We start from the raw sequence: 25669 nt of genomic DNA, 5'->3' as shown, positions 1-25669 counted from the left end.
AGGACGCCAGAACTCTTTTATTAAGTGGTTGCCTGTTGATGGATGCCAGCATGGGAAGCAGATGGTAGCCATGGCAGCGGCATGATAGATAGACTGTGGTTGGTGTTCAAAAGGAGCAACTCGGAAATGATGATGCAAAAGACACACGTGTGCTTTGATCTCCGTTTCTCATCTTGAAATCTCTTGGAGTTGTTTGCTTTGCCTGTTTTAAGATATTTTTAAAAATATTTTATTTCTTTATTTGAGAGAGAGAGAGAGAGAGAGGAAGAGGCAGAGAGAAAGAGAGAATGGGTGCCCCAGGGCCTCCAGCCACTGCAAACAAACTCCAGATGCATGTGCCCCCTTATGCATCTGGCTTAAGTGGGTCCTGGGGAATCGAACCAAGGTCCTTAGGCTTCCCAGGCAAATGCCTTAACCGCTCAGCCATTTCCCCAGCCCTGTGTTAAGAGATTTTACGAGCTGTATGGAAGCTCAAAAACGCTCGATTGTGGGCCAGTTACTACAGGCCTGTGCTCCCATCTACTCAGGGGGGTTAAGGTAAGAGGATCACATGTTCAAAGCCTGCCTGGGGTACAGAGTGAGGTCAAGGCAGCTTTTCTGAGGAAGTAAAAAGGGGGCTGGGCATGGATGCAGCTCCGTGGTACAGAACTTGACTAGCGTGGGAAGTGTCCTCAGTACCTCTGAAAGAAAACAGAAAAAAAGGAGGAGGAGGCACGTTTTCTTCCTTGGTCTTCTTTCCTTGCCGTGGTCATAATGGGTGTGGGGTGGAGGAGACTGTGATCTTTAACTGAAACTGTGACAGAAAGGAATGTGTGTACACTTCAGTGGCTATAAGACATGGGAGAGTCCAACTGTCCTGTCTCCACCTCCAGCGCAGACAGACCTAATGGCAGCTGGAACTGTTTGTTATGCCCTTCCTTAAGATGTTCTGTCTCTCTGGACATGGAGAATTGCCTGGTGCAGAGCATCGCCGCATTGCATTAATGTTTGTAAACACACTGGGTTTGTGTACCCTCACACACACCACTCTCCCCTTTCTGTCTGGCTACCTGGCCTGCGCGTGCAGCAGAGGCTGGAATTGTTACTTTCTGTGTCTCTAGTCTCTCCTGCAGCTGGGTCATGGCCATGTGAGTGAATCAGGCCTGGCCAAAAGGACCTTAGGGGAGACCTGCTGAGGAACTCTTAAAGAATGTTTTCCTTCCTGATAAAACGGAAGCGATTCATCTCTTCCAGACCGAAGGATTGGTCTTTTGCCTCTCCCGTGGAGTGAATAATTGTCCTAAGGAGATTGGAATGAAAATACGGAAATGCTTGTCTTTGAAATTTTTTAAGCCACCAAAGTGTCCCTGTCCTCTGAGCTTCTTAGTTTGCAAGATGGTAAGCACCTTTATGATTGAATTTCCTTCTATTCAGTGATTGAAATTATCCTACCCTAAGATATCTTACCCATAGACAATAATATCAAAGTTGCAAAATGAGTCACTTACGAAGCCAATTAAGTGCCTACTGTGTTCAAGAAACAATGCAAGCTTCTGAGGCTGCCAAGAAAATGAAACTAAAGTGACTAATATGGGGCGATAAGGAGTTCAGAGTAAGACTGATAACCAGGTTGGGGGTGATCAGAAGTGGCTGTGTGGAAGAGGCTGGATTGAGCCAGAGCGGAAGGAACCCTCGGTTAGAAGGTACAGGGTCAAGGGCTGCCTCTCCCTTGCTTGCAACTCTGTTCAGTTCTTCATTCATTTGCATAACGAGAGGGGAACTGAGTCAACTCTGGCGCGCTGGTGGACATGGACGTAGACGTGAGGGGCAGGCCTCCGGGGAGTTCATGAGCAAGAGGTGAGGTGGGCGAGTGGATGTGATCCAGGTGGAGAGCTTGGCCCGGACAAGGCTCACCGGGGTAGGCTGTTTGCTCAGGGGAGGAGGGTGAGAGTACAAAACGTGGACAAAGACATGGTCAGATCAGCGTATGGAGGCTTTGAAGTCCATTTTCAGGAATTTCAGCTTCATCCTGGAGACTGTGGGTGACCACTGAGGGAAGCAGCCTGGAGATCCCTGAGTGAAGACCATGATAGTGGCTCAGACCTGCATTATAAAAGACTTCTGGCCAGGCAGATATCTGGTGTCCACGTGAGAGGAAAGCTCAGCTATTGGAAAACCGAGAGGGAAAAAAGAACTTGGTGAATATGGTAGGCAAGGGAAGGGAGACAGTGTGGAGTCCTAAGGACCAGGATTGTCAGTTATGTGTGACATTCAGAATAGATTTGTAACGCCTTGAGCTAATTACTTTCTGGGCTGGGACAAGAACATTTGGGAAGATTTGTTGAAATTGTTGGGGAAAGATGCTAGATGAGTGGAAAATTGATGGCTTTCCCAAATCTACTTGTCATTTGTTTCTTGCCTAATTACACTTGCCACCTTTCCTCTTATTTATGTGTATTAAGTAGGTTCCATTGAAGGATGTGTATCCCGAAAGTAAAACATACTTGTGCCTCTAATAGCACATGACTGAACACTTAGTGTCATTCCTGTAAATTAAAGTGGGCCTTCATTGATGGTTGACTTCATATTTATCCAGGTTGAAACACTGTCAAGCAGTATTTCTTTATTTTTTGTTTTTTATTTTTTTTTATTTAAAGAGTGTGCACTCAAGAGAGAGAGAATTGGCGCACCAGGGCCTTAGCCACTGTAATTGAACTCCAGGTGCTTTCGCCCCCTACTGGGCGCATGTGGCCTTGCACTTGCCTCACTTGTGCGTCTGGCCTTAGGCTTCGCAGGCAAGCACTTTAACCACTAAGACATTTCTCCAGCATTTCTGACATAGGACTATAGTATTAACTGGTATATTTACAGTGACCCCAATAACAAAAGAAACATGACAACATCTTTAGCAATAAATGACATCAGGGGCATCAAAATGCAGAAATCAAAGAAATTCCAGTCATGAAGTTCGGGGTATTTAGGCTGACTAAAGTTTCATAATGTTCTCAGTGAATAGCAAGCAGATGGTCCTCTGACATTTTGAGAGACTGAATAAAGAGTAAGCGGACTGAGTCGCATTTGTGAAGCACACCACATTGTGGATTCTGTTACGTAGTGAATCCTCATGGTGAAAGAGAAAGGCATTCATGTATCTTAGGGAACTAGGTGTGAATAAAGTCTAGAATGAAAGGTATTTTACCCCATGGGCATAAAATTAACAGGTTTTCAAGTGGTAGTTCTGCACCCAGGCAGTTCTGGAAGAAGCTCAGAACAGGTGTCCTGTGTGAGTTCTCATGGGCTCTCAGCCAGGTACAGATCCATTATACGGTTTATTGCAATTCCCGTACCCCAGAAAAGCATCTGGCATTGCGACTTTCTCAGACTGTCTTCTGCCCCCTCCCCCCATATGCTTTTGTTTCCCATTTATTAGTCTCATTTGGATGTTTTTCCCAGACTGAGTTCATGGTACCTAGTTAGAATAGACAGGTTAGCATGCTGCTTTCCTGACGTTAGAATGATCTTCTATACCTATAGTATAGGCAGGGGAGAATGTGACGTGTCACCTACATTTTGGGATTTTTCTTTTCAGTATGTAAATCTTTGGGTTTTGTTTGTTCTCAAGCAGGGTCTCATGCTAACCCAGGACAACCTGAAACTGACGCTGGACCAGGCTCTGTAAGCTTAGGCTCTATAAGCTTAAGCTTACAGAGATCCTCTTACCTCAGCTTCCCTAGTACTGGGATTAAAGTCATTAAAGTACTGGTTCCTTTCAGGGCAGTTATCTCTAACTTCTGCCTTGTCTTTCAGTGTAAAAACATTGCCCTTTGGAGTCTGCCCAGCCCTCTGACAAGAGCACCAATGGCTATCATAACTGATTTTTGTGTGTGTGTGTGTTTTATGAAGGTCCCCAGAAGTAAAATAAGTGGAAATGGCCTAATGTACCCACCAATCATGTACTTATGAAGCAAAATGCTTAATTTTTCATCATGTGATTATTTTGTTAGGTAAGAAGTCAGCTTTGTGTGTGTGTGTGTGTGTGTTAATAGTGGGTCTATTTATGGGATCACTGCCTCCCAGACATAGGCCCACTTAGCCTTGGGATGCAATCGAGTAGGAGCATACTGACTAAGTCATACAGATTTATTAAGTCAATCATCCTTATATAAGCACAGCACACGCGCCAAGTCTGGAATCCCTAAGTACAGTGTCATCACAACTCTGTGTCTGGGCCTGGCAGATCACCTGCAGTCCCAGGTCATTAGAAGGCTGAGGCAGGAGAGTCACTTGAGGCCAGGATCTTGAGGCCAGCCTAGGAACAACCCCACAACAACAACAAAGGAAGCGAGGAAGGTAAAGAAGGAGAGATTTAAATGAACTACATCTAAACTAGAATGTTATGGTGTTTTTTATTTTTATTTTTTGACATTCCAGCTTCTCCGCTTCTAGTGCTTTTGTGATTGGTGTGCAGTGTAGCCTGATGTCTGGATCCTGCTGCATGCATCTGGCTTCTTCAGTTGTTTTTGCCTTCTTGCAGACATGCTGGCTTTGCATGCATTTTGAACACTTCATCCTTCAGTCAGACTTTTAAAGTGACCTGTTCTCAGTTTTATACATCCTAAGCTTTTTAGTTTTAGTTTTCTAAAAGTTTTGTCTTTATAAATATATTGTTCTTTTAGTTGTCTCCCCACCTCTACCTTTTGTTGGCTTAAAAAAATTATTTATGTATTTGCAAACAGAAGAGAGAGAGAATGAGTACACCAGCTACTCCTCCAGCTACTGCATGCATGGCTTTGTGCATCTGGCTCTACATGGGAATTGAACCCAGGTCATTAGGCTTTGCAAGCAAGTACCTTAGTCATTGAGTCACCTCTCCAGCCCTGTTTTCGTTTTTGAGGCAGGTCTTACTCTGTAGCACAACTTGGCCTGGAACTCATTATAGAACCCAGGCTGGTTCTTAGTAATCCTCCTGCCTCGGTTGGCAGCTGTTGGGATGACAGGAGTGAGCCACCATGTCTAGCTTTTCGAGTCCACTGCAAGCCCAAATCGGTGTTTCCTTTCTAGAAACCTTTCCACTGAATCATTAGGCTTACTTATTCCCTCCCCTGTCCCATCCCCTGTAGCACTGAGCAGCGTGTTCCTATACACACATAGTTAGGATGGCTCTCTGGTCACATAGAGAACATTCACCGGGCTCAGCTCATCACGTTCATCCTTCTGCTTTGTGCTTTTAGGATACTCCTGGCTCACGAAAGATGCCTGGTCAGGGCAGGGGAGAAAAGCTTTTTTTTTTTTTTGGGTTTTCGAGATAGGGTCTCACTCTGGTCCAGGCTGACCTGGAATTAACTCTGTAGTCTCAGGGTGGCCTTGAACTCACGGCGATTCTCCTACCTCTGCCTCCCAAGTGCTGGGATTAAAGGCGTGCGCCACCACGCCCGGCTTGGAAAAGCTTTTTTTTAAAGTGGAAATTCTGAATTTTGGTAAGCCTTGTTTGGAACTTAAATTAGTCAGATCTGTCGGCTAGCATAGAAACAGTTTGGTCTAAGTAAGTAAGCCCTAGTTGTCCTTAGTGTACTTTCATTGAAATTCAGCCTCTTTGAGAAATACAGGCTTTGGAAGAAAATGTTATGTAACAAAACAAGATATTAGTACTACGTATCAACATGGTGTTTAGGATTTTGCAGAATTTAAGATGAAGTAATTTCACTGTGTTACAGCATGGCTCTCACTGCCTTGCTGATGGTCCACACAGATTCCCACCTTTCATTTGCACACATCTGTATTCTGGTACCAAATACAGATATTTATTAGATAACATCATGGAAGTTTTAGAAACTGAGAATGTTAAAGAGCTGACACAATGCAGGGCAAATTGCAGGCTAATGAAATTAAATAGTTCTTTTTTTTTTCCTGCTAGAATTGAACAATATTGTATGCTCATCAGTATTTATTCCTGAAACACCTGTGATGTTAGACACTCTGATCATTTTTTTTTTTTTTTTTGGTTTTTCGAGGTAGGGTCTCACACTAGCCCAGGCTGACCTGGAATTCACTATGGAGTCTCAGGGTGGCCTCGAACTCACGGCAATCCTCCTACCTCTGCCTCCCAAGTGCTGGGATTAAGGGCGTGCACCACCACGCCTGGCTGATCATTTTTGATAGTTCTTGGGTTTCTATGACTTAGTATTTGTGCTTTCTATATTTTGCTTTTGGGAGATAAACTTAGAGTAATGTACAGACATAGGTACAGTTGAGTGGTTTTGACCTTCGCATGGTGTAAGTACCAAATGGGGCGACTGTGGCCGGTGCTCCTTGGTGCTACCTTCTGGAGAATCATTCTCGCTGCCTCTGCTTTCCAGCAAGGGTGCCACTCTGAATCACTGCAATCATACAGCATACACGTGTATGTGTGTGTGTGTGTGTGTGTGCGTGTGTGTGTCCCCTTTTTGTATTACACAGGTAAGCTTCACCTGTGCTGGTACATATTGGCACTTTCACTTGCTACGTAAAAACTTTTTATGTAGCAACTTCCATAATTATAGACAATAGACCCTGATAATTCCCTCCGCTACTTTCCCCTTCACAAATCCACCCTCCATCATATCCCCTCCCCCTCGATTAGTCTCTGTGTTATTATGATGTCATCATTTTTGTCCTCCTGTTATGAGGGTCTTGTGTAGATAGCATCAGGCACTGCGAGGTCATTAGCGCCCGGGACATTTTGTGTCTGGAACATTGAAACCCATGTTTGCATAAGTTTCATTTTGGCAGCTTTATACAAAAGACCACATGCTCGAGTTTTGGTCATTGGCATGTGCATTAACAATTTGCTTTCTTTAATGAAACCATTGGCATTTTGTGTGGGGACGGCCGGATCTAGATGTAACAGGATTACAGACTGTGGGAGCTGCAAAGGCTTTGGAGGTCCCAGACTTCGGACACCTTATTCTCTCAAATGGTGGCCCTAAGGCCTGGAGAGTTCACTGGAACACAGAGCCCAGGCCCATGTGGGTCTGGTGCCTTCCTGAGTTAACTGTGCTCCGTCACAATTCAATTTGATCCTGTGAATAGCTGTGTTAGTAGCTTTTCTCATTGCCGTGCAAAACCTCTGACAGAAGCAATTTAAGGGTTGGAGGTATGTTCTAGCTTATGGTTTCAAATGCTAAAGTCCATCGCGGTAGGGAAGATGTAACAGCTGGTGTAACTGTGGTGGAGGGGATATGAGATGGCAGCTCCTCACATCTTGGTGAATCAGGAAGAAGAGAGTTGGACCAGAAGTGTAGGACCAGGCTATAGCACCCCAAAGGGCTGCCTCTAGTGGCCCACATCTGCCAGCTAGGCCCCAAGTCCCAAAAGTTCCATAACCTCCCAAAATGGTGCTTTAGCTGGGAGCCAAATAGCCAAGCACATGCGCTAAACATTAATGGTGACGCTCGTCAACAGGAACGCAGTATTGTTGGGAGTTTAGTGTTTTAGAAATCCATAATTAGCAATACTTTAAACTTTGATCCTTGCTTGACAAGAATTTCAGTTATCTAGAAATTTTAGTCTCCTGGAATACTTTCCACTTGATGTCAATTAAATGAGCACTGTTAAAACTGGGTGTGGCGGCTCATGCATTTAATCTCAGCAGTTGGGAGGCACAGGTAGGAGGATTGCTGTGAGTTCGAGGCCACCCTGAGACTATATAGTGAATTCCAGGGAAGCCTGGGCTAGAGGGAGAACCTACCTTAAAAAAAAAAAAAAGGATTGTTAACATGGCCCGCTCTTTCATTAAAACAGCTATTAAAGGAAAAAGAAGGGGAGAATTTAACCAATGCCTGCATCTGTTACGCCATTTTTAGTTTCAAGGTTTTGTCTTGAAGTTTTGATATTTCCAAATGTGGTCCTTTCTAAAATCACAGGATTTCTAAAAACCATAGGAGTAGTTTTAGTATGGGAAGTTTAAGGAAATTTCTTTTTAGGTTTTGTTTTTCTTTTTTTTCTAGGTAGGGTCTCACACTAGTCCAGGCTGACCTGCAACTCACTATGTAGTCTCAGGGTGGCCTCGAACTCATGGCCACCTACCTCTGCCTCCCAAGTGCTGGGATTAAAGGTGTAAGCCACTATACCCGGCTTTAAGGTAATTTCTTGTTCTGTGATCTATGCAAGTAAAAAAAAAAAAAAAAAATCTAGTGCTGGAGAGATGGCATGATGGTTAAGGCACTTGCTTGTGAAGTCAAAGGACCCTTGTTCAATTCCCCAGACCCCACTAAAGCCAGGTGCTCCTGGTGGCGCATGTACCTGTAGTTCATTTGCAATTGCTAGAGGCCCTACTGTGCCCATATTCTCTCTCTCTCTCTCTCTCATAAATAAATAAAATATATTTAAAAAGCTAGACTTTACTCTTAAACTGTTCTGCCAAGGTAATTTTGAGTCACAGGAGGAATTTTGAGGGAGATGTTCATGGAAATAAATCCTTTATTGACCTGCTGACCAGGGAGTCACGACAGTATCACCTGCAGGTTAGTAGAGTCTCTCCGAATTAGCAAACATGGTAATAAATGACTTATCATTTTTCCCAATGATAAAGCACTTTTTTTCAGACAGGACTGAACCTAGCAGTTGTCTATGAAATACACTTAATAATAACAAGTAATATTTTTACATTTTTGTATGGAAAAGCAGGGGGCAGCACAGCGGAAACTCGTCTACTTTATCCCAATTCAGCCATGAAGACTTTCATATTGGTTCCGTGTGAGGTGTTGCTTTTCTCTTTGTTCTCGCCTTTGAGCTTGCCTGCATGCAATTCCCACCCATCTAGAGTGTGTTGGATGTAGGAAGGGATAGCCAGCATTTGTCAGTCTTGCTCTGTACAAGGTCCAGTTTAGCACTTCACAAACACCAAGTCACAAAATCCTCATGGTCACCCTGTGAATGAGATGCAGCTGTCTTCATCTTGCAAGTGAGGCAATAAAGGCATGCAAGAAATGGCTTACCCACGGTGACACCAATTAACATGGCAGAGCTGGAGTGAGACCCAGCTGGCCTGGCTGTCACATCCGGTGCCTTAATCGCTAACTTATGTCACCACCTGGTAGTTGACCTCTATTTAGGACACTGGGGTATGGAATCCTAAGAAATCTGACTGCCTGGTGGCCTCGGTGTTGTGAATAGGCCCTGGCAGGCTGTTCCCTGTTTTGTAAACACAATCAACCCAGATAAAGACTTGGCTTTTAGGAAGGGTCATGGACATGTTTATCTTAAAACCCCCAACCCATGGTTTTATGTCTTTGTGAATTGTTTCTCTGTGGCCTCTTTGCTTGTGGGTTATAAAGGAAGATGTCACTAGAGCAGTCCTCTCTGCCTGAAACATAAATCTTTGGTGCCTTGACTCTTGGAATGGGGACTGTGGGAGAAGGAAGCCTGAGCTTATCTGCATCTTGATAGCAGAACATTTAGTGCCTGCAAAACCTGTGAGGACTTTAGCCAGGGGAGGGAGTTTATGTGTAATCTGCTGTTGAGAGACATTCTTAGGGGTTGAAATGCAAGACATCTCGGGTTTGCTCACTTCTCTTCTTCCCGGTGTCAGGTTGAGAACAGCTCCAGACATCGCCTTGTGGCACCAAGGACTGTCTGTAGTGCTGTGTTCATGTGTGTGCCTCACCAGTGGCTCTCAGAGGAGCTGAAATCGCCGTCCAGCCACTTACCAGCTTCGTGGCGACAGACAAGCCACTTGCGTCTCCCACCTGGAAAATGAGTCATGATTCTTGTCTCAGGTTCTTGAAGAGAAAAATGTAAAAATGTGCACGCAGCATTCTGGAAGTTGTTTGAAGTCCTAACTAATGACTGATGGCTTCCCGTTTTTTGTTTGTTTTTTTTTTTTAGATAAATTTTAACTCTCTTCTTCAGGTCTGCCTTTCCCTTTAAATAAGTCGTTCTTACAGGAGGGTGAAAGGCTGCCTGTATTGGATGGGTGGATGGATGGATAAGTTTTTGGTCCAATGCTGGGTATTGAACCTAGACGCTCTGCCACTAAACTACACACCTGCCTCTATATTTTGAGTTCATGTTCTACTGAATTCTGATTGCTAAGAGGCAAGAAAGCACATTTGGCAATCTTTTTTATTGACAGACGGTTGTGCATCCTCAGGGGGTACATTGTGTGCGTTGTACAATGGTCAGCTGAAAATGCCTGTGTTGTCCATCACTGAAAGAAGCGTTCATCATTTCTTTGTGACGCTGACGTTCAAAATCCTCTGATAGTTATTTTGGACTATCTAAGAATCCGTGTTGGTTACTGTAAGCACCCTCTGTGTAATAGAATATCAGAACTATTTCCGTTTGTCTGGTGGTGACATTGTACGTGTTACGTTCTCTCCCCATTCCCTCTTCTCCTGGGCCTGTGGTAACTGCTAATCTGCTGTCTAGTTCTATGAGTTCAACTTTTTAAAAAAATCCTACACATGGACTGGAGAGATGGCTTCGTGGTTAAGGTGCTTGCTGGCAAAGCCAAAGGACCCAGGTTTGATTCCCCAGTACCCAGGTAAAGCCGGATACACAAGGTGGCACATGCCTTTGGGGTTCGTTGGCAGTGGCTAGAGGCCCTGGTGCACCCATTCTCTCTCTCTTTCTCTTTTTATCTGCTCCTCTCTCTCTCCCTCTCAAATAAATAAAATATTTAGAAGTCCCACATGTTAGTGAACTCATATATCTACCCGTCTTTCTGTGCCTGGCTTATCTCACCTATCATTGCAGTCTCCAGGTCTTTCCATGGTGCCACAGCCTTTGACGGTCTTGATGGTACATGAGGTACACTTTGGTTTTCCATCTAACAAAACCACCTCCTTCTGCCATCACACATAATGAATTGAGTCAAAACATGTAGGTGTGTTCCAAGTAAGAGGCGCCTGGGCACTTGGCATAAATTATGGAGGCCCCGGCGCAGGGGAAATACCACTTAGGAAGGAAGGGATCCCACCTGCGTGTTCCGTGTCCAGTGGGTCTTAGTGTTGAGCATTCTTCTTGCAGCAGGGAAAGGCCAGGAGACATGCCAGTTTCCTAGATATTTGACCTCTTCCATGAACTAGAAGCCACGCACAGGCCTCCAGTGGATCTGGAAAGCCGTGTCACCCAGTCTCTGCTGCAGTGTTCCTGAAAACAGCTGAGCCGCACAGAGACAACTGGCTGCCCCAGTTGGCTGATTGTCAGCCACTGATTCACTCAACAAACACTGAGGTCCTAGTGTGGAAGCAATGTGGAACAGACAGGTGGCTTATTAAAAACAAAACAAAACAAAAAAAAAAAAATACCGGGAGAGCAAATGCTATGCAAATACTTGTCAAACTGAGTCAACATGGGAAGGGGGACCAATGCAAATTTGGGATGGCCCTCAAAGGAAGCGATCCATTCCAGCTGGTCATGAACCTGGGAGAGGCTTTTGAGAAGAGTCAGTGTTAGGACTGGGCCTTGAAGGGTGACTTGGGCCCGAGGCCTGGGAAGCTGTGCACCAGGTTGCGGTGGCAGCGCGGAATTAGGAGGGCACAGGAAGTATTCGCGGCTGGCCGGAACTCCAAATGAAACAAGGGATAAAAGCTAGAAGGTGCCTTACATGTTGATTTGGTGGCTTTCGGCTATAACCGCAATGACTTGATGCCTCCCAGTCTTCGATCTGTACAGAAGAGCTAGTGGCAGCCACTTATGGAGCTGCAAGGATTGAATGAGAGTGTGTGTCCAGCCTCAGTCTAGTGGTGGTATGGGGATGAGGTACCACGTGTCACAGGTTTGACGGCTCTGCTGTTGGGTGTGTCTGAGAGGCTTGGAGCACCCTTGCCGAGAACTCCTTCAGATTGGAGATGCTGCAGGACTAAGGGCAGCTGTTGGGTTTCTGTCACTGAGAAGCGCAGGTCGCTCCCAAGAATGCCTGCCCTGCATGCCTGAGATGCACGTGAATGTCGCAGGAAAAGCCGTGGGCAGGCCCTCTGCCCCCAGGCCATGAGAGGAACAGTGAGCCTGCCCTCAGAAAGGTTCTGTGTGTCCAAACCTGGAGAGGTGAGAGCCAGATACTAGGTACTTAACCTCCCTCTCCCAGACTTGCCCGTTTTCAGGGTACCAGAGCCCCCAGTGACTGGTCCTAGAAGACATCACTTAGGTATTGTACACATTTCTCTGCATTTTCCTCGCTAGGAGACCCAGGCTTGCTCTTTTTAAAAATTTTTTTTTCTTTCTTTTTAAAAGATCTATTTATTTATTTGAGAGACAGACAAAATGGGTGCACCAGGGCCTCCAGCCCGCAAAAGAACTCCACAAGCATGTGCCTTGTGTATCTGGCTTAAATAGGTCCTGGGGAATTGAACCTGGATCCTTTGGCTTTGCAGGCAAGCGCTTTACCCACTAAGCCATTTCCCCAGCAGTCCCCTCTGCTTTTAATGGGCACACCAGGACCTCCAGCCACTGCAAGCAAACTCCAGTTGCATGCGCCACTTTGTACATCTGGCTTTATGTGGGCACTGGGGAAAGGAGCCTGGGTCACTAGGCTTTGCAGGCAAGCACTGAGCCATCTCTCCAGCCCCCAGGCTCTTTCTTCCTGGAAGTGGATGCTCAGTGTAAAGCGGGTGGGTGTTTATTCTGGGGCCTGCCCCTGCTACTGTTGGGGGGACAGTCCTTTCCTACACTTTCATTTCCTTCTTCTGTATGCTTAGTGCGCAGTAAATCTTCACCAGTCAGACAGATTTCATCAGGGATTACTTTGTATTGATTGAAAGTGTGAGCTATAAGCTATTTTGAAAAAATATGTATTTTCCAGTGCATATGACTCAAAGTAGATTACCAGTGTCAGCTATAGAGGCTTAATGAGGAGATAATTACTTATAATTACAGTATCAAGTGTTTGTAAGTGCTTGAAGATGCTTGAAGAATTTGTTTTTGAGAGCCTTAAACTCAGTCTCAGCCCCTCCACACTATGGATCTGTGGGGTTCGTGGAGGAAGGATGGAGGGTCAAACGTGTGGGGCCTCCTGCTCCTCCCGTCCCCAGTGGTCTTTGCCCAGGGTGTATGTCACCTGCAGTGTCCAATGCTCCAGAAGTTCCCTTGGGAGTGATGTAAGGGAGGACAGGGGTTGCCCAGAATGCATTGTTTATGGTAATGGTGCTGGCTCCATTCCCACGCTGTCCACGGTACACTTACCCAAAGTTGAGGGTGTGCTATTGTTAGACTGGAAAGATCAGAGCAGATGTTCCTTACCCCAAAAGATTAGAACAAACGCTGGACCAAGATGCTTTACCGATAAGATGTCCTTTTGGATCTCACTTGAGCATCCTTAAAAGATAGATCCTTCCTGGCATGTGGGAGAGGGTGGCTCTTGTCTTGTGGAGAGCACAGACATTGGATACTCTTTGCAGGTCTCCACATGAATGCATTGATACGTCTCTACAGACAGGTGACAAGAGCCTTCAGTTATTTTTGCAGCGCAGGATGGGCTCCATTAGCAAGAAAGACAAGTGCTTAGGGGCGGGCTTCATACAGTGGCTTGGATAGCCTCCTGGGGTTCTGCCTGGCTTGATATCACCAAGCACCACATCACGAGAGGGGAAATGACTTAGTGCAGTGTGTGCTGCTAGCCTAGAAGTGATGAAAAGCTCCCGTTCTCTTGGTGAAACAGGCAGAGGCTGCCTCTGGGGTAGTGCTGAGCAGCCACCTCCATTCCTCAGTGTGATTCATTGTCACCCAGCACAGCACAGGAAGCCTTGCCTGCATTCCAAACACTGCCCTGGGTACCTGTCCCCAGACACCTCTCTTGCTGGGCCTTTCGACATGGCTTACTTGTCCTAAAGTCCTCTATTTTTTTTTTTATTTCCTGTTGTTTCTCATCCTCTTTTCTCCTAGTGGTAATAAAACTTGGGCACTGTTTCAATAAAGAGCTCTGCCTGAGCGGCTGTTTATATCTTAGGGCATGTATAAGGGTGGGATGGGGCATCTCCAGGTAGCAACACCATGGCCATGAACAGGGTGTTAGAGGCAAGGAGGGAGAATCTTCTGACAGGAGTCTACATCAAGCCCCAAGTGCTCACACCGGCCTGGATTACCATGTTAAGAGCACTTCTGAGTGGGTTTCTCTTGCTCAATCTTGCGTATTTCATAAATCCAAGTGGGTCCAGTTAAGCTGTATGTTATCCATGGGATTCAAGAGGCACACGTTCTTGCCAAGTCTTGGTGTTCTGATAAGAGAGGGCTGGTGTGAAAGAGGCATAAAGGAATATAAAAATCTTCAGCATAGTGCCTGCCTCATCAGAAACGGGCTCCGTCTTTGCTCAGGAGGGAGAAGCCTGGTTTTCCATCCTGACTCTGCCATTTGCTAGCATTTAACTTCTCTGCGCCTGGTTCCCTCATTTGCAAACTAGTAACAACAGAAATTACATCAGGGTCAGTTTCACAGTTAAGATCATGCACGTGTCAGCAATGTGGCATTTTTCCTCCTGGGCCTTCTGGGAGTTGCCGAGGAATGTGATGTGTGGAGCAGGTAACAGGTGCATCTCTTCTGGAGGACGATTGGCTGGCATTCCAGATGGCACAGGCTTCCGGTGCTGGGTACTGTTGCTAACTGACAGCTCATCTGTTGGCCTGGGTAAGAAATAGAGCTCTTGTTAAGCAGTCTCCCCGGGAGGACTAAGGAAATGGCTCTGTGGTAAGAGCACTTGCTATAGAAGCGTATGGACCCCAGTTCAATCCCTAGAATTGGTTCAAACCAATAATGAAAAGCTGGGTGTGGCCAAACCAGACCTGTCATCCTGTCACTCCAGCACTGGGTGGCGGGGCGGGGGAGGTAGACAGAGATAGGGGGATCACTGAGGCTCACTGGTCATCTAATCCATCTGGAAAATGGGTACAAGCTTCAGGTCCAGTGAAAGACCCTCAAGGAAATAAGGAGGAAGAGGGAGAGAGGAAGACATCTGATGTACTTCTCTGGCCTCCTCATACATGAGCACAAGATGCATACATCTGCATCACCATGCACACACGCCATGCCCACCTCTCATGTACTATTACACACACCAAGCCACTGGGATTTTTTACATTGTTAACATAGCCAAGTCATGCGTATGTTGACTGACACACAGAAGGACTAGCCTTGTCCCTACACCTGAAGCAGACGTCACCTAAGGCAAGGAACAGTAAAAACCATCAGTCAGAGTAACTGGGATGCAGAGCCTCCAAGCCCTCCTAACGCTATCACTGACCACACCATCTGCACCTCCAGGTGCTTTGACATACCTCCTACCTTGGAAATGACACCCTGCTTGAAGGACCTGCCCTTCTCCTTAGATGTCTGAGCTCATGCCATCCTTCTGTGGACAAAGGTCCTTGGGACCAAGCAGGCAGTTGTCCCCTGTCCCTTCATCCTTATCTCTTTGAGCCTTTCTGCTGCTCCAGGTCCCCCTCAGATGACTACTGGCTCTGTTCATGTATTTTATGGGTATCTTAGCCTATTTTCCGTTGCTATAACAGAGAAAACAAGCTCATGATACTAGGTGCTGAAGGGTCCAGAGAGCTCCCTGGCTTTATGACGACATGATGGAGAAGCAGACAGAGGAGCCTTCCATGTGGAGAGGGGCTGAGTGTGGGATGACCCTTGTCATGTAACAGTCCACTCTCAAATTAGCTCATGTACTTCTGTGACACCAGCATTCATACACTGACTGACAGCCAGTGACTACAGCCCTCCTCTGAAGGTTCTGCCACCTCAGCATTGGCATGGTGGGGACCGTCTTCCAGCACATGGCCCTTTAGGGGGAAGAATCCTATGCAAACCATAGCAGAACATGTGCAGGAGACTGCTTCCTTCCACTGCTGTTGTCTGGGGGACTTCAGGGCATCTGCTAATCTTTTCTCTTCCCAGAGGGAAAATGAAATAGGAAGCCCGCGTGATGTGCTGTGAGCTCACTGCTAAGACCTGCATCATGCCTATGTCTAGGGTGGACGCAAGCTACCTTGGGGTGCTGCGTAGGAGGTTTGGGTCGCTATAGAGATGACTCAGTGTCAGATTTTGACGTCTGTCCAAGGCTTGGACTTTTCTTAAGCCTTTGTTCTGGAACACTGAGGTGACAGTGGAAATGTCTCTGCTGCCGGAAGAAAACACAATTAGGAATGGTGTTTTGCTAGGGTGTTGGTGGTCTGCCTTTCATCCAAGTAATAACAGCCAGGCCGTTCTGGGAAGATTGCAGGAGTCTGCCGTCATTTTGAAAAACACCACTTTCCTGCCAAAACAGTAATACATTTGTTTTATTTTTAAAAATTGGAAAATGAGGGATTATGATAAAAAAAAATGACCCTTCATAACCCTGTGTGCTGCAAAACTAAATATTGTGGAGACAATAGAGCTTGTTTTCCTTTCAGGTTTACGTAAGGGTACATTTCAGATACATTTCTAAATGAAATTGGGATGATTACAGCAAGTATGGTTGAAGGTTGAAGCCATTCTGTGGTGGTCTGTAAGTCTGCACATATGTTATCCTATTTATTCTTTTTGAAAATATATCTTATTTATTTATTTGAGAGAGAGAGAGAGGGGGGGGGGGGAGGGAGAGAATGGGCACACCAGGGCATCTAGCCGCTGCAAATGAAGTCCAGATGCATGCACCCCCTTGTGCATCTGGCTTACGTGGGTCCTGGAGAATCGAACCAGGATCCTTTGGCTTTGCAGGCAAATGCCTTAACTGCTAAGCCATCACTCCAGCCACTATTTATTCTTTCCAACGACTTTTGGAAGAACCTTTATGTCCATTTTCAGAGGAAGAAACTGAGGCAGGGAGAGGCATGTTCAAAGTCACCCAGTCCATAAGGACAGTGCCAGACTAGAAACCAAAGCAGTGTGTCTCCAGAGCCCGAAGTTCTGACCGTGTCGTCATACCCTCACAGCCTGGATGGCTGCATTGCGCTTCTGCAGTTAGACAGTTAGCTCTGAGTTACCTGGTTCTAGCTCCTTATTTTATAGATTAGGAAATAGAATCCTGAGGATGTGACTCAGTTTACCCAAGAACCCACATAGCTAGTAAATGTCATTGCCAGAGCAAACCCACATTCCTTGGTGCACATAGCACACATGTGTGCTGACTGCAGGTGATCCAGAACCTTTGTCCTCCTCTCATGTCCTGACCCTGAAAGCAAACCACACTGTCAGCTACTTTACAGGGTCAGTGCCAAGTCCAGGTTAACTAAGCGTGCGGGGCTCAGCCCTCTTCCTAGCACGTACTTGTAACCTCAGCTTGTACCCAGGAAGTCAGTGGGCATTAGACAATGACAGAACTGGCTCTCAGTTTTCTCTGTAATGGTCAGGCTTTGTAGAAAAGACCAAAAGGTATAGCCTCAAACAAGTTCTGATCTTATACTCTCGTCTAACCTTTTTAGCCAAGACTTGCTGACAGGGAGTTAGGATTGATTGATTTGGGCTTAAAGTGCTGGTGCTTTCCCCAGCCTGGACTCTTGAGGAAGTGCCAAGCAAGCATTGTTATCACTTTAAAGCAAGGCAAAAGTCAGTTGGCCCCCTGTGTGTAAACATTTCTCAGTAAATGAGGCTGCTCTGGACCTGTAGTCTTTAAAGAGCCAGGCTCATTGTGTTGGACTACCTGGGTGGCTGACCAGCCCTGGGGCATGGAGGGAGTTGAAGGAAGATGAACAGGTGGTAGGTAACCTTTCCCCAAATTGGGCCAGGTAAACCATAAAAACCTTTCTCTCTTCTGACATGGTTGAAGAATTGATGGTAGGGAATGTTGAGCGGGTTTTTTTTTTTCTTCATAATTAAATCTAATCTTATCTGTGAGTTCCAGGAAGACTAGAACCAGTTCTTATGTAACTCAGTGTTGAGTGAAAAATGACAAGAGCCTTGAGTAAACGGGTCAAATGAATGGATGCTGTTTGAAGTCAGAATCTTGGTCCCCCCCCCCCACACACCTGGGTGAGGGTGATACAGGTGTGAGTGAAGAGTCACAGAAGTGTGTTTGTTCTGCTTTCAACTGGGTACTAGTTATAAAGCATGGTCAGTTTGTAAAAACACATTGTGTTTTATGCTTATTTACATGAGCTCTTTTCTGAGTATAACTTACACTGTATTTAAAGTTTAAGGTCGTTGTTTGTATTTGTGTATATTGCTTCATGTTGATACTCAGAAAGATGTCTTTAGTTGAAGCTGTGTGAGATGATGCAGGATTGATTATGTGAGTAGTGGGAACAACCGTCCTTCCTGGAGTTGTCAGGACTCTACGGGTAGAACTTCTGAGGTCATTTTTTTTTTTATTCTCTTCATATGTGTTTGAGGACTCCTCAAAATATGCAGTGGCAAGCTGGGAAGAGAGCTCAGTGAATAATGCTGTTGCCATGCAGGCATAAGGACCAGAGTTTGGATCCCCAGTAACTATTTATTTAAGCGCAGGGTGGGTGTGGCAGCCTGCCTGTAATTTCAGTGCTGGCCGGTAGATGGCTCCCTAGGGCACACAGGCGAGCTAGACTAGCAGAATCTGGTGAGCTCTGGGTAGAAGCGAGAGGCCCTGCCTCGGTAAATACGGTGGACACCAATCGTGGAAGACATGCAATGTTAACCTCTGACCTGTGCATGCACACACACACACACACACACACGTATATACATGCGCACATGCTACACATGCATACACAAAACAAAGTAATGGTGTCACTTTAGTTCCTCAAATAGTGCCTGACAACCTCCTGTGAATAATGGAAGCGCTGGCATGAGCTGGGTACTGCTTTGGCGTCTACCCCTCCAGGCTCCACTCCCCTGCGCACTGTTGGAATTAAAGGACAAGGACAAAGGGGAGATCAGGAGTAAGCATGGCTGCAAGATCAGGACGAAGCAACAGGGAGACTGACAGAGCAGAAGTGGCATCTGTGGGCACTGGGAAAACCTTGGCAGGAAGGGCATTTGAGTGGGTCTCAAAGAACGCATAGGATTATGATACAGTAGATGGGGAGCAGGCATTGAGAATATGAGGAAATCAGTACAACACCCATTCCGGACCTGTTGGGCTGTGTCACTCTCTTAGCATACAAAATGACATCCCTCGGGTCCAAGCAAGGCCTGAAAGATGGGGTGGGTCCTTACCATGGCCAGGTCATATTATTTCACTTGGGAACCATTGGGAAGCCAAAGTTAGTCCCTAAGAAGTAGAGTAGCGTTTCTAGACCTGACGCCTTCAGTGAAGTCATACGTCCACCCACACTGGTTGTACTGTGGCTATGAATTACCCTACCTGTCCCAAATCAGCATTTTCTAGGTTCAGTGTATTTTTGGTTGCTGTCGTTTGGACCCAGTTCTGTTTGGGTCACTAATGAGCTAAGCGTGTAGCTCCCCTGAGTGTCCTGTGATCATCTCTGTGATGGCTAATCTCTGATTGTCAACCCGACAGCATTTTGAATCACCATGGAAACAAATCTCTGGGAATGTTTGTGAGGGTTTTTCTTTTTTTCTTTTTTAAAAAATTTTTACTTATTTGAGAGAGAACAAATAAATGAATGAATGAACGGGTGTGCCAGGGCTCCGTGCCACTGCAAATGAACTCCAGATGCAAGTGCCACATTGTGCACACTAGGGAATCGAACCCAGGCTGGCAGGCTTTACATACAACCAAATGCCTTTAAAGGCATCTCCTCAGTCCTGTGAGGGTTTTTCTGGATTAGTTTAATTGAAGCGAGAGGACCCTCCCTAGCTGTGGGTGGTGCCATTGCATGGGCCGGAGTCCTGGACTGAAAGCAAGTCCTCTTCCTCCGCTTCCTCATTGTGCACTGAGTGTGACCACCTGCCTCGACCTCTTGCCCTGGTGCCTTCCTGCCATGATGGACTGTGACTGACCTCAGAATGTAAGCCAAAGGACGCTGTTTGAAGTCAGAATCATGGGTTCCCCCACACACACTTGGACGAGGGTGCTACAGGTGTGAGTGAAGAATCACAGATGTGTGTTCTGCTTTCAACTGGGTACTAGTTATAAAGCATGGCCAGTTTGTAAAAACACATTGTGTTTTATACTTATTTGCATGGGCTCTCTTCTGTGTGTAACTTACGCTGTATTTAAAGTTTAAGGTTCTTATTTGTATTTGTGTATATTGTTCCTTTTGTTGCTTCTATCCAGGACTTTGGCCACAGCGATGAGAAAGCAGCTAGAACGCAGTCAGGCCCTGTAGGACTTGAAGCTCACTGTGACCTTCCTTGTTTCTCACACGCAACTGAAATCACACTTCTGCTGTCCTTTTTCATACATCTTGTTTTCTAGCCTCACGATGATTTGGCATTTTATATCCTTTCAGTCTCTTCTATATGATGCTCTTCTGCCAGACAGAGCAATCAGAGTCACTGATTCATTGAAAATTGTGTGTGGGAAGAGGGGCAAGAAATCAAATTAACAAACATTTGTAAGTTGTGGAGGAGATCTGACCTGCTGACCTGGGAGCGTGTCCGGATGTGCTATTGGGCTCCTTTCTGTGTTACAAGGCCCTGGGCAAGATTTATGATGTGAGAAAGTCTTAATATTCATGACTGGTAATGGCCCACACATGAGTCTGGGTCACCGAAGCATCATGAGGTCTATTCAGTTAATTCCTTGCTGATTCTTGATACCGTTTACTAGTCCCTTTAAAAAGAGTGACAAGGAAGCCGGGCGTGGTGGCGCACGCCTTTAATCTCAGTACTCGGGAGGCAGAGGTAGGAGGATCGCCGTGAGTTCAAGGCCACCCTGAGACTACAGAGTTAATTCCAGGTCAGCCTGGACCAGAGTGAGACCCTACCTCGAAAAACCAAAAAAAAAAAAAAAGAGTGACAAGGGGCTGGAGAGATGGCTTAGCGGTTAAGCGCTTGCCTGTGAAGCCTAAGGACCCCGGTTCGAGGCTCGGTTCCCCAGGTCCCACGTTAGCCAGATGCACAAGGGGGCGCACGCGTCTGGAGTTCGTTGGCAGAGGCTGGAAGCCCTGGCGCGCCCATTCTCTCTCTCTCCCTCTATCTGTCTTTCTCTCTTTCTCCCTGTGTCTGTCCCTCTCAAATAAATAAATAAAAATTTAAAAAAAAAAAAAGAGTGACAAGGAGCAGCTGACATTGAATGTTGTCTTGTCTGTCTTCAGTTTTGATTAAGACCCTGTATGAAGGTGTTATCCTAACCAAAGGGGTATTAACTTGACAACTGAGATGTTTCATTTAGATCATATGAATGCAGGCATCACCTTGTGCATCTTGGGTTCTGGAGAATCAAACTTGGGTCCTTTGGTTTTACAGGCAAGTGCCTTAACCACTAAACCATCTCTCCATCCCTTTTGTATTTTTTAATCACTGTGGTTGTGATTTGGAGTTATTTGTTTCCTTACCTAGATGCTGTTATGCTATCCAATCATCAAGGTTCATCTTGCAGCAGACTGGAATTTGTTTGCCGTGACCAGAGGCCTTGGTGCACCCGTGTTCTCATTCTCTCTCTCTGCTTATGAATAAATACATATTTTAAAAGTCATAATGACAGGAAGTGTTGATCCTACAAAATGCATGTTTGGAAAATCTGAAACTTGGCACATGTATGCCCCCTGTGCACAAAACAGTCTGTTACAGTGATCTTCTCACTTACTTAGGTGTTCGTGGGCTTGTCTTTCAGGTAGAACGTCATGACATGAATACCCTCAGCCTGCCCCTGAACATCCGCCGGGGAGGGTCAGACACCAACCTCAACTTTGATGTCCCAGATGGCATCCTGGACTTCCACAAGGTCAAACTCAGCGCAGACAGCCTGAAACAGAAAATCCTGAAGGTGACCGAGCAGATAAAAATCGAGCAGACATCCCGCGATGGGAACGTGGCGGAGTACCTGAAGCTGGTCAACAGCGCGGACAAGCAGCAGGCTGGACGCATCAAGCAGGTCTTCGAGAAGAAGAACCAGAAGTCCGCTCACCTGATCGCCCAGCTGCAGAAGAAGCTCGAGCAGTACCACAGGAAGCTCAAGGAGCTCGAGCAGAATGGAGCCTCCCGAAGCTCCCGGGACATTTCCAAAGACAACCTGAAGGACATCCACCACTCTCTGAAAGAGGCCCACGTCAAGTCCCGAACCGCCCCCCACTGCATGGAGAGCAGCAAGTCGAGCATGCCAGGGGTGTCCCTCACTCCCCCCGTGTTCGTCTTCAATAAGTCCCGAGAGTTTGCCAACTTGATCCGGAATAAATTTGGCAGTGCCGACAACATTGCTCACTTAAAAAATTCTCTAGAGGAGTTCAGGCCCGAGGCCAGCCCCAGGGCGTACGGGGGCAGTGCCACCATTGTGAACAAACCCAAGTACGGCAGTGATGACGAGTGCTCTAGCGGCACGTCAGGCTCGGCTGACAGCAACGGGAACCAGTCATTTGGGGCTGGTGGGTCCAGCACCCTGGACAGCCAGGGGAAACTCACCATAATCCTGGAGGAACTGAGAGACATGAAGGACACACAGGTCCAGCTGGCCGAAGCCATCGAGGCGCTGAAGGTGCAGTTTAAGAGAGAATATGGTTTCATTTCTCAGACCCTGCAAGAGGAGAGATACAGGTACGTCCAGTGTTCTGTAGGAATCCATTCAGCAGCTTGACTGCACGTGAGGGGAGCGTTCTTGTTCAAAGGAATATGCTAATGAGTGTGTTTGCAGTAACTATGGATGGGAATGGGAAGGTATTTAGGAATTGATCATCTTTTCTGTCCTTCAAGATTCCAAGTTTCATCATTTGTGGCTTATCGTTGATAATTAGAGGAAGACATTATATGTGTGGGTCTCTTAAAATATCATTATACAGGCTATGACTCATGCATATTAAGATACTGATTCAGCAGGCTTCTGTTACGGTCTTATTACACTAATTCAGAGACCCATATTTCATTTCCCTCTATAATAACATTTAAGTGAAAACCTGACTCATTAAACAATGAGGTAGTTTTCTGTGGCGATATCAGTTTCAAATCTTTGTATTTTTATGTGCCAGATATTGTTGATTAAACTTTTTACCATAAATAAATGAATTTGAAAGGAATCCTGCAATTAAATTATTAAATTAAAATTTTATGGTTTATAACAGCTAATTTTAAAAGTGGCTATTTTGTAGGCTGGCATGTATATGCTTACAGCTCATTAAGAAAAGCATATAGACCAAATATGCGGTAATTGACTCCATTTTTCACATGAAAACATCCCTGAGACATATTTTATTCAAAATGAATAGGTTAGGCTGGGGAGGGAGGTGGCTCGTTGGGTAAAAGTGCTTACTGTGCAAATGTGGCGACTGGAGTTCGGATCCCCAGCACTCAGGTAAAAGCTAGACACAGTAGCAAGTATTTGTAATCCCACCCTCCTACAGAAAGATGGGAGACAGAAACAGGAGAATCCTGGAAGCTTCCAGGCCAGTGAGCCTGGCTTAGGCAGTGGTGAATAACAAAGAGACCCAAAATTGTCCTCTGACCTTCACGAGTCTATTGTGGCATGCATGTGCCCATGCTAACACACACACACACACACACACACACACCACACACACACACACACACACACACACACACAAAGATTTTTTAATGAATAGGTTTACTTCCACAAAAATAAAATTATAAATGCCTATAACGTGCTATGGTGTTTCAATTTTAAGTTTAGCTCACACATTGTTTGAACTTGGCTTAGAAATGTGGTGTTTCATGTGTTCAACATGTGTGCTCTACCTCTGAGCCACGTCACAACCATGAAGCATTTTTTAAAACTTCCACATACATCTTTGACTTCGGCACATTCATTACACAAGAAGTATTTTTCAAATCATAGCTTTTCCAGAAGGTGTTGACCTTAATATCATGCAGATTATTTTGGGATATAATATATATTAGCATGTACATTTCATACCAAATTACAAAAATTCATTTATGTTAGGATTATGTATGTTTTGTTTTCAGTTGTCCCTTGGTTTTGATTGTGATACCTTATAGTATAGCTATTCCATGTTACTTAAGGACGTTTTTGAAAAAATGTATTTATAGGCTGGAGAGATAGCTTAGCAATTAAGACGTTTGCCTGCATAGCCTAAGGATCCAGGTTCAATTCCCCAGGACCCACATAAGCCAGATGCATAAGGTGATGTATACATCTGGAGTTGGTTTGCAGTGGCTAGAAGCCCTGTCACATCCATATATTCCCCCTCTCTCTCTCTCTCTCTCTCTCTCTCTGCCTCTTTTTTTTTCCCTCTCTTTCTCAAATAAATAATTAATTAAAATATTTAAAAGAAAAAAAATTTATTTATTTGCAAGCAGAAAGAGAAGGAGGAAGAGAAAAAGAGAGAATGGGCACACCAGGGCCTTACCACTTCAAATGAACTCCACATGCATGCACAACACTTTGTACATCTGACTTTATGTGGATATTGGGGAATTGAACACAGGCTGTCAGGCTTTGCAAGGAAGCACCTTTAACCACTGAACAATTCTTCTAGCCCATTTAAGGACTTTTCAAAAGCTTATTTACAACAATGACAACATTAGGTGTCTAGGAAGCCATGTCTGAGGATAATCATTAAATAATCATTACATCTGCTGAGTGTGCTGGCTCACACCTTTAATCCCAGCACTTGGGAGGCAGAGGTAGGAGAATCACTGTGAGTTCAAGGCAAGCTCTACATAGTGAATTCCAGGTCATCCTGGGCTAGAGCGAGATCCTACCTTAAACAACTAAAAATGAATAATAATAATTAATAATGAAAAATTGAACTAAGATCTTTTATCTCCTTTAAAAAACTGATTCTCTCAGGTAACCTACAGTAACTGTAACTGGCATTGGCCAGAGGTGATCAAGGGTAAGGCGTTCGAGGATAAGGCATCCTCCCCACACGTCACACCTTCTTTGAAGTAAGCATTCCAAAGATTCAGGGGCATGAAAATGGGTCTTCATATTTCTCTTACTTTAAATTTGGAATTTTGGAAATGGCACCCGCTAAGCTGCTTTGTAATGAGCTTTGTTGTTCTCTTTCAATGAACACTTGAGTTCCAGGCGTTGGAGAGTATGTCCCCATGAGAGTATGTCTGTTGGGCAGGGGTGGAATCGGCTGCCAGGCAGACGCTGATCATAAAAGCATTATTCTCTCCTCGCGGGCTGTGTGGCCATGCCCCCCTGGGGGTTGAGAGCAGGAGCTGCTGCTCATGTGGCCGTCTTGGCTCAAGCAGGATCCTGCACAGCCATCTCCTGGCTGGCCCGGCAGCGGCTTCCGCTGACAAGGTCCCATCCTGTCCCTGTCGTCACAGCAGCTAGCTCAGGCGCTGGTCGGGCATGAGTGGACAAGCAAGGTTTGGTCTCTGTAAAACGTGACAGATGAGGGCACAGTCAAGACTGCAGAGCTGGCGTGCAGGGGCAGCCACAGGCGGTTTACCCACAGCGAGCCCAACTCTTTTGAAAAGGATGTTATTCTGGAATGTGCTGCTGGAGCACCACCTGTGAAATGTGCTCAGCATGGGCTCCTGTCTTTGTCAAGGTACGAGCGCCTTGAAGACCAGCTGCATGACCTGACAGACCTCCACCAGCACGAGACCGCCAACCTGAAGCAGGAGCTGGCCAGCGCCGAGGAGAAGGTGGCCTACCAGGCCTACGAGCGCTCCCGGGACATCCAGGTACCGTCCCTCCTCACCAGACCTGCTGCAGGGTCTTCCCAGCCTTTAATGATTTCACAACCTAAGTGCATTCCTCTAAGC

The 25669-nt window shown here is 45.8% G+C and overlaps 1 protein-coding gene across 8 annotated transcripts in view; it reads left to right on the top strand.

The window, feature by feature from the left end:
• Tmcc3 (transmembrane and coiled-coil domain family 3) overlaps nt 1–25669 on the top strand; it is a 347661-nt gene that overhangs the window by 312686 nt on the left and 9306 nt on the right. For 6 of the 8 annotated variants that reach the window (XM_045151745.1, XM_045151746.1, XM_045151744.1 and 3 more), the window contains 2 exons: nt 21591–22507; nt 25453–25588. In XM_045151745.1, the coding sequence (XP_045007680.1) occupies nt 21591–22507; nt 25453–25588 (1053 nt within the window). Of the gene's footprint in view, nt 1–10139; nt 10258–17641; nt 17662–21590; nt 22508–25452; nt 25589–25669 lie in introns of those variants that run through there. The other 2 variants (XM_045151748.1, XM_045151750.1) reach the window with 2 other exon arrangements.

Source organism: Jaculus jaculus, chromosome 6 (genome assembly GCF_020740685.1).
Source record: "Jaculus jaculus isolate mJacJac1 chromosome 6, mJacJac1.mat.Y.cur, whole genome shotgun sequence".
NCBI classification, from domain to species: domain Eukaryota; kingdom Metazoa; phylum Chordata; class Mammalia; order Rodentia; family Dipodidae; genus Jaculus; species Jaculus jaculus.
Note: the sequence above shows the minus strand (reverse complement) of the source record. Positions and strands in the feature narration are given on the sequence as shown.